The sequence below is a fragment of the Diplotaxodon limnothrissa genome, linkage group LG3 (genome assembly GCF_057381915.1).
Source record: "Diplotaxodon limnothrissa isolate DT_005_m linkage group LG3, D_limnothrissa_male_GT1.1, whole genome shotgun sequence".
Lineage (NCBI taxonomy): Eukaryota > Metazoa > Chordata > Actinopteri > Cichliformes > Cichlidae > Diplotaxodon > Diplotaxodon limnothrissa.
The window spans coordinates 27,332,547-27,342,169 of record NC_140598.1 but is presented as its reverse complement, the minus strand read 5'-3'; the positions used below and the strand labels follow the sequence as shown (position 1 = coordinate 27,342,169).

Below are 9,623 nucleotides of genomic sequence, written 5' to 3'. Positions count from 1 at the left end.
GTCATCAGTGTGTCTCTGCACAGCTGTAATTAAAATGTGCTCAGAGGGCCTCAGTGTCTGAATGGTTCCAGTTCAGCTCCATAACAGCAGCGTCCCTGGTTTGATTCCTGTGTTTCAGCTCATATCTGCCTCTCACTGAGGGGGACGTCCACTACATGGACATGGATTTGTTCATCAACCAAACTACAGATCACTAAGAGCAGAGGACATAGAACTTGTTTCTGAAATTTCTTTCCATCTGTGTGTTTATATCTTGCATTTTTTATAAGAATTTAGTTACCCACTGTGTTTGAACCAATAGAAAGCTGGTGCTCAGAGGAAGAGGGCGGGCTTTGCTTGGTGTCAGTGAGAGAAATGAAAAAAAGCTCAAATGAGTGAGAAGGACGATGAAGGAAACATCTGTGCTGTGTCTGCTCTGTAAGTAGAATCTCTGTGTTTGTTTGAATTCTTGTACTTTGACTGTCTGCTCTCCTGATAACTGATGATGGAGGAGAAGACATGAAAAACAAATCAGGCTGAATTCAAGTTCAAAACACCACGAGGACCAACTGCAGGTCTGAACTGACTCTTTATCTTTGCTCAGGAGTCGAGGAAACACAGCAGGCAGTGAAAAGATCAAATCTTTCACTCATTATATCAACACAGCTGCACAGTGGAGACATGACTTTACTGGGTTAATTGAATGCAGTGGGAAATTTCTATATAATCACAGTGTAGTCAGTGCAAATAGATGTAAATCATTAAAATAACTCTAGAAGCTCAATTTCACATAAAACTTGTGAAGAAGAGTCTAAAGTTTGTGGCCACTTTCACGTCAGTACAGGCTTTGCAGAAAAGTGTGGATGTGGTGAGAAGTGTTAAAAAATATAAAATAGACTCATTTACAATTTATATCTACAGCAGAAATGTCACAGAGGTGGTGGTTAGTGTATGTGTAGGTTTCCTCCCACAGTCCAAAGACTTAGGTTAGGTTAACTTCTGATTAGTGTTTTTGTAATATTACCGGCCACTCAATGGCTTCAGACTTCAAGTCACCAGCTGGTCCCTTCTTTCCCTAATGGCTCAATGATTAGGAGAATATATAGACTGTTTTTCCATTTTTTATTGAAGCATGTTGCATCAAACATGGAGTTGCTGCTGATTAGCTTGCACTTTGCAAAGTAGCTCTTGACATGCTTTTTTCCTGCTGTCCACCGCATGATATTCCGATGCAAATGTGGTATGGCGTGTGCCAGAAAAGTTTGGATGTGGTGAGTTATGTTAATAAAAATAAAATGAAATGATTTATAAATTGTGTTTGACCCTTTAAAACCAGTGGGAGCATGCACACTCCATTTTGCGTAACTATTTTTAAATCCCTGTAGAACTGCAACCACGTAAGCTAGCGCGGTAATTTTTTTTTGCATATGAAACCGGAGGAGTTGTACTTACATCTTATGCCATCAGCTTGTCCTAAGTCATCATTTCCTTCCACATATAGCTTTGCTATTTGTGTGGAGTTGTTCTTTATGTTCACCTCAAATCAACCTGAGTGTCATTTCTCTTTAGTTCTGATCTCACTGCTGAGCTGCACAACAAACCAAGGTCAGTAACCTTCTTCTGTCACAGTTTAAACCTGAGAAATGCTCACTGATATGACCTGATTGGGTTCATGTTTCACAATGAATCTCAGATGTAAAAGTGCATCCTGCTAATGTTTTAATCAGATTCAACACTTTCATGTTTACAGAATCAATATCAGATGTAAAGCTGATGAAATAAAAAAAAATATCACACCACTGGTTGGACAAAAGTCTAACAGATCATCATTTTTCATTTTAATCCTCACAGCTCGTCTGACTGTGAGTCCCAGCAGCTCTCAGTTCTTTAAAGGAGACTTTGTGTCTCTGAGCTGTGAGGAGGACGACAGCTCTGCTGGATGGACTCTGAGGAGAAATGCAACCAACCTGCAGAGGACCCAGTGTGGAGCAGAATGGGGAAAACCGACAAATTCAGCTAATTCTTCTTGTAGTATCAGCTACATTCTCACATCTGACAGTGGAGTTTACTGGTGTGAGTCCAGAGAGGGTCCCATCAGTAACATGGTTAACCTGACAGTCACTGGTAAGCTGAGTGTGTGGAGTTAGTGTTGATGAAGCTGTGTGTAAATGGATGAAATGCTGTAGTTTGTCTCTGTGTTGAGGTGGATCAGTGATCCTGCAGAGTCCTGTCCTCCCTGTGATGGAGGGAGATGACGTCACTCTGCTCTGTAAAACAAAGACCACTCCCTCCAACCTCCCAGCTGCTTTCTATAAAGATGGCTCCCTCATCAGGAAGCAGCCTACAGGTCACATGACCATCCAGCATGTTTCCAGGTCTGATGAAGGCCTCTACAAGTGTGACATCAGCGGTCATGGAGAGTCTCCATCCAGCTGGATCACTGTCACAGGTGACACACTCACCTGTCTGTGTTTCTGCAGCTTTCAACATTCACAATGTGACGACAACTTAATGACTGTGTTTGCTTTATTTTAGGGGAACACACCACCACACCTCCACCTACATCCACACCTCCACCTACATCCACCTCTAACCCTGGTTCCATCTCCATCATTCTTCCTCCATCACTCTCTCCTCCTGTTCTCTCTGTGTTGTCATGTGTTGGATCAGTCTGTGTTGTGGTTCTACTGGTGTTACTGGTTCTGCTGGTGAGACGATGTGTTCACAGGAAACCTGAAGGTGAGACTCAGACTTCCTGATCTTTCATGTTTGAGTTTGTTTGCTAGAATAAAGTTCACATTCACTATGATCACAGTAACAACTTAACCTAAATGTAATCTTTGTTTAGATATTTAATTTACATAATTGTTCATTTTGGAAAATTTTAACAGATGGAAAAGAAGCTGAAGAAGATGACATCATCACTTATGTCATGTACTGTGATGTCAAAACTTCAAAAACAGCCAATCAGACGACGCAGAGGTAGTACTGTGTTTTCTTCATAGAAGAGTTCATGTTGAGGTTTCAGCTCTTTGTTAACGTAGTAAACATGTTGATCAGTCTCATCTCTTTTCTTTCTTCTCTGCATTGGTCAAAAGTGAAGTCAAAGTCAGCTTTGTTGTCAAAGACCATATGTACAGTCACACACAAGAATTTGAATTGACAATACCTCATGGCCCTCAGTGTACACTAAACTAATATGAAGAAAAAAAGATACAAATAAAATAAACGTCTTATTTACAACATCACACAATAACATACAATTATATAAACAGCAGTGTCAAACACAATCATAGTGACTGTGGCTATGTCGTGTGCAAGTGGGGGTGGGGCAGTCAGTGAAAGGGCAATGGTGGTGGGTCAGAGTTTGTATGTTCGAGGAGTTCAGAGGGAAGAGCAGTGTTGGGTTTATTAAGGCACAAACCCCACTGGAACAGAGACAACCAACTTTACGGCAAAACAGGACAAGACGGCGCTCTTTGTCTTTTCTCTCGCGAGGGAAGCCGGCCAAGGTCAAGAGCTCTTTAGTCTTCACTTGAACTTAGCCAACCTGGGCTGACTTCCCCTTCCCTGCCTCTTTAATTGACAACAGTGATTACATGAATATGTAGTTACACATAGTTCAATGGAACACGTGACAGTCTTAAGCGGGCATGTGTGTGTTAGCAAGTATACGCCTGTCTAGGTGTGTGTTCTTCGCCATCACATACATAGGCATAGTTTCTTATAAACCTTTCCAGATGCCCTGTACAGGATGTGACCTTTCAAAGAGCTGACATGTGTACGTGTGTGTAGAGCAGAAATAAACAGTCTTGCACCTTAGAAGAATAGAATCTTCTGGATTCTAAATGTAAAACAGAAAATTATAGCGTTGAGGCTGCTTCCTTCATCTCATGTCTGCACAGAAGCTTATAAAACCTAGTAACACACATACACACAATGATTATATATATCTTAGCACAAATGACAATCTCAAAACAGCAACTCTAACAAGGTGAGTGCAGGTGTGGAGTTCGTGTGTGAGACACTCTGATGGATGAAGCTGTTTCTCAGTCTGCTGGTTCTGGCCCGGAGGCTCTTCAGTCTCCTTCCTCATGGCAACATACTGAAGAAGCTGGTGGACGGATGAGTGGCGATCCTCTGAGATGTGCACACACAGGAACTTGGTGCTGCTTACCCTCCACGGCAGCACCATTGATGGTTAGTGGGGTGTGCAGGGTGTGAGTTCTCCAGGAGTCTATGATGATCTCCTTAGTCTTCTCTACATTCAGGGAAAGGTTGTTGTTGCTGCATCACTCGGCCAGATGTTTAACTTCACTCCTGTAGTAGGTCTCATCGTTGTTGCTGATGTGACCTACCACAATTGTGTCGTCTGCAAACTTGATGAAAATGTTGGAGCTGTGTGATGGTGTGCAGTTGTGGGTCAGCAGCGTGAACAGAAGAGGGCTCAACACATCCTTGGGGAGCCCCCGTATTCATTGTTCTTGTGCCGGAGGTGTTTCTGCCAACCCGTACTGTCTGCTGTCTTCCTGTCAGGAAATCCAGCAGCTAGTTACACAGCAAGGTGCTGATCCCCAGCAGATCCAGGGAATGAGTTGTTGGGGAATGATGGTGTTGAACGCTGAACTGAAATCTATGAGCAGCATTCTAACATATGAGTCTCTAGTGTCCAGATGTGTGAGGGCTGAGTGAAGCTGAAATTGCATTATCGGTCATCGGGAACGACAGCCTGGCTCAGTGATGTATTAAAGATGTCTGTGAAGACATCTGTGAGTTTCACAGCACAGTCCCTCAGTGCTCGTCCTGGGATGTTATCAGGACCTGGGGCTTTGCATGTGTTGATCCTGGCAAGGGATCCTCTGTGTGGGGGTGAGGTTCTGCACCTCAAGAAGAATTTCTTTAGCTCATCTCATAAAGAGGTGGGACCGGCACGCTGACGATACTCTGCCCATCCTCAGAGTATCTCTGCTGCCACAAAAGCTCTGTGAAATCCTCCTGGAGTACTGCCTTTTTCGCCTCTCTGATGCCACGTGACAGGTTTGCCCTTGGGGTTCTTAGGTTCACCTCATCCCCAGCTCTTGAGGCTGCATTTCTCCCCCTCAGGAGCCTGTAGACCTCACCTCTGAGCCATGGTCTCTGATTGGCCCGGACAGTGATAGTCCTGGTCTCTGTGACATCATCGATGCATTTTGAGATGTAGGCAATGACAGTTTCTCTATATTCCTGTGGTGTTGTCGTGTGTGGCAGCCTACTTAAAGATCTCCCATTCTTTGGAGGAAAAGCAGTCTTGCAGTGCCTCTGAGGATCTTTCTGGCCACACAAATATCGACATTAGCATAACAGTGATGTGATCAGAGGCACCAAGGTGGGGGAGGGCTTTGTAATCTTCTCTCTGGCTGGTGAAAACATTGTCTAAAATGTTGCTCCCTCGCGTGGGGAATTTAATGTGTACTGGACATGTTCACATGGAGCCTCAAGTGAACACTGAAGGAACTGCAGGTTTTCAGCTCTGAAAAGCTTCCCTTTTGTTTAATGTTCTAATGAAGACATATAACACATAACTTCACACAGATGTAGCTGAAGGATAACTGTGGGGTAAATCTTGAGTCAGGGCAACATAACCAATCTATTTACACAAGTTTTATCAGACTTCACTGATGATTCTATACATGCATTTTTTTTCCTGCCAATTAAAAGCTATGAACCTGCCTGTCATTTAGGTCGGGGCTTTAAAATAACTGCACAAATATCTGCCCAGATGCATGACCAAGATGGCTGCCAAGTATTTGAGTTCAAGGTCAATATGAAGACTGTTTCCTACTCTTACCATGTGAGATTTTAAGAATCAAACATTGGAATCCATCCATCCATCCATCCATCTTCATCCGCTTTATCCGGAGCCGGGTCGCGGGGGCAGCAGCCTAAGCAAAGAGGCCCAGACCTCCCTCTCCCCAGCCACCTCCTCCAGCTTATCCGGGGGAACACCAAGGCGTTCCCAGGCCAGCCGAGAGATATAATCTCTCCAGCGTGTCCTGGGTCTGCCCCGGGGCCTCCTCCCGGTGGGACATGCCTGGAACACCTCACCCAGGAGGCGCCCAGGGGGCATCCTTGTCAGATGCCCGAACCACCTCAGCTGGCTCCTTTCGATGTGGAGCAGCAGCTGCTCTACTCTGAGCCCTTTCCGGATGGCCGAACTTCTCACCCTATCTCTAAGGGAGAGGCCAGCCACCCTTCGGAGGAAGCTCATTTCTGCCGCTTGTATCCGCGATCTCGTTCTTTCGGTCACTACCCACAGCTCGTGGCCATAGGTGAGGGTAGGGACGTAGATCGACCGGTAAATTGAGAGCTTCGCTTTTACACTCAGCTCCCTCTTCACCACGACGGACCGGTGCAGCGTCCGCATTACTGCAGCCGCAGCCCCAATCCGTCTGTCGATCTCCGGCTCCCTTCTCCCATCACTCGCGAACAAGACCCCGAGATACTTGAACTCCTCCACTTGGGGCAGGAACTCATCCCCGACCCGGAGTGGGCACTCCACCCTTTTCCGGCTGAGAACCATGGCCTCAGATTTGGAGGTGCTGATCCTCATTCCCGCTGCTTCACACTCGGCTGCGAACCGTTCCAGTGCGAGCTGGAGGCCCTCACCCGATGAAGCCAACAGAACCACATCATCTGCAAAAATCAGAGATGAGATTCTGAGGCCACCAAAGCGAAAGCCCTCCGCCACTTGGCTGCGCCTAGAAATCCTGTCCATAAAAATTATGAACAGAACCGGAGACAAAGGGCAGCCCTGGCGGAGCCCATCACCCACCGGGAACGAGTCCGACTTATTGCCGGCAATGCGAACCAAGCTCTTGCAACGGTTGTATAGGGATCGAATGGCCCGTAGCAATGGGCCAGACACCCCATACTCCCGCAACACCTCCCACAGGACACCCCGAGGGACACGGTCGAATGCCTTCTCCAAGTCCACAAAACACATGTAGACTGGTTGAGCAAACTCCCATGCACCCTCAAGTATCCTGGAGAGGATAAAGAGCTGGTCCAGTGTTCCGCGACCAGGACGAAAACCGCATTGTTCCTCCTTTATCCGAGGTTCGACTAGCGGACGAACTCTCCTTTCCAGCACCCTGGCATAGACTTTCCCAGGGAGGCTGAGGAGTGTGATCCCCCTGTAGTTGGAACACACCCTCCGGTCCCCCTTCTTAAAGATGGGGACCACCACCCCGGTCTGCCAGTCCACAGGTACTGCCCCTGATCTCCACGCAACATTGCAGAGGCGTGTCAACCAGGACAGCCCTACAACGTCCAGAGCCTTCAGGAACTCGGGGCGGACCTCATCAACACCAGGGGCTCTGCCACCAAGGAGTTGTTTAACTGCCTCAGTGACCTCGCCCCCGGAAATTGGCGGGTCATTCCCCTCATCCCCAGACTCTGCTTCCTCCTCGGAAGACGTGTCAGTAGGATTAAGGAGGTCCTCGAAGTATTCCTTCCACCGCCTGACAATTTCCTCAGTCGACGTCAGTAGCGCTCCGCCAGCACTATACACAGTGCAGGTAGAGCACCGCTTTCCCCTCCTGAGACGCCTGACGGTTTGCCAGAATCTCTTCGAGGCAGTCCGAAAGTCTTTTTCCATGGCCTCTCCGAACTCCTCCCACACCCGAGTTTTTGCTTCAGCCACTGCCCGAGCCGCATTCCGCTTGGCCTGTCGATACCTGTCGGCTGCCTCCGGAGTCCCACAGGCCAACCAAGCCCGATAGGACTCCTTCTTCAGCCTGGTGGCTCCCTTCACCTCTGGTGTCCACCATTTGGTTCTGGGATTACCACCGCGGCAGGCACCAACCACCTTGCGGCCGCAGCTCAATCCAGCAGCTTCGGCAATGGAGACGCTGAACATGGTCCATTCGGACTCAATGTCCCCAGTCTCCCTCGGAATGCTGTTGAAGTTCAAGGTCAATATGAAGACTGTTTCCTACTCTTACCATGTGAGATTTTAAGAATCAAACATTGAAATCACAATATTTAATTTCATACTTTTGTGATACATTTATTGCTTCATTTAAAATTAGAAATGCTTAGTCAGTTCCATCGAGAACTGATGGTACTAAGTAAAACTTAGTCAAGTGCAACCGTCTGCATGTTTCACACTTACTGAGTGTTGTTCACTGTGAGCTGGACTGTGTGTTTGTGGTCTGTGGTTAACTGAAGCTAACAGCTCTGCAGTCGTCCAGCATCCTGTTTCTGATAGAAAGAAACACTTCAGCTGCAGGTGTTTCAACACAGAGCTGTTTATTTTAACAGGAGGGAACACGGAGACATAATTTGGAAAAGCATTTTAATAAAATTTCCACACAGATCACCATCCATTCAAGGTCAATATTAATTACATTAAGGACTGTTTCCATTTTATTCAGTTTTAATTTAAATTGACTTTTTGACTCCGACATTTTAAACTTGATCTATCTCAGTATTTATATATAATTTTATTTTAAATAAAGTAGTAATTCTAGTATAACAGTAGTCATCACAGCATACCAGTGTGTCTAATATTAGTGCTCATGTTGTGAAAAGTGTTTGATTTGTACTCTGTGGTGAAGAGTGTCAGTCTTCACTGGCAGCTTTGTGGTCGTCCACCTGCCCCGTACACAGAAACACCCCCCAGTTCTTTGTGGTCACTTTGTGTTTCAGAGCAAAGGTGTGAAGACGAGAGAAAAAAAAACTGTACAAATGGTGCTGAGCTTTCAAAAAATATATATTTAATCCCCTCATTAATTAAAACATTTTGCTGTAGTGTGATGATGTAGTTTTATAGTTGTGCACCTACAGAAATGCAAATGTGTTCTATTATTTATTACACAGACAGAAATTCAGCTGCAGTCGACTCAGCAGTGAGAACTGAAGATGTCAGTTATGAACAAACCAACATCAGAACAAGGAGGCCCAGGTACAGCTGCTCTTTATCTTTAACCGAGTCAAGCTAGCTGCTCACCATGTTTCCAACCATCGTGCTAAGCTAAGCTAACCACGTAACCAAATGTTTGACTTTTTAATGTCATTTAATGCAGTTAAAGAGCAAATTGTTGTTGAGCTCAAGGTTTGACTTCTGTGAACTTTAATTAGAGTGTCGACAGCTCATTGATTTCTGAACTAGTCCCAGTAAAGTCTGAACTGGGACTGTGTGTGATGCAGAGAGGTGGAGATTGGAGGTCTTGATTGAACTACAAAGCTTGTAATAATATTTGCTGTTGTTTGAACTGTGTGCGTTTGTGTTCAGACTTTAAACCAGAGCCAGACATCGTCTACTCTTCACTGAAGTAGTCCACCAGTCCAACCACTGACGTCCAGCTGCTGGTCTCTAACTGCTCCCCCAGCACCTCAGACCAGAGGACATCCACATGTTATTTATATTTTTTAATTTCCTCTATAACCTGTAAAAGCGTTCCATATAAGTTCTGCAGGATCAATAAACTCTGGGATTCCCTCTTTGTTCAATCTTATTTTTATTTACCATGAAATAAGGAATAAAAATTAAGCTTCAACTGGCACACTATAAACAGCAGGGACATCATTCAGCGGGTGCAAAACACAGTAAAACACCAGTACCGAACAGTACAGTATGTATTGTGCATTTTCAGTTGCACTTT

At 45.5% G+C, this 9,623-nt stretch overlaps 1 protein-coding gene across 1 annotated transcript; it reads left to right on the top strand.

Annotated features, from left to right (window-relative positions):
- The first annotated feature begins 386 nt into the window (after positions 1 to 386).
- Positions 387 to 9,196, top strand: LOC146635163 (low affinity immunoglobulin gamma Fc region receptor III-like). The gene is made up of 7 exons (XM_085350046.1): positions 387 to 417; positions 1,549 to 1,584; positions 1,831 to 2,103; positions 2,183 to 2,428; positions 2,515 to 2,718; positions 8,839 to 8,923; positions 9,169 to 9,196. Exons 1-7 carry the CDS (start codon positions 387 to 389, stop codon positions 9,194 to 9,196), a joined length of 903 nt encoding a protein of 300 aa, XP_085206172.1.
- Positions 9,197 to 9,623: the final 427 nt, after the last annotated feature.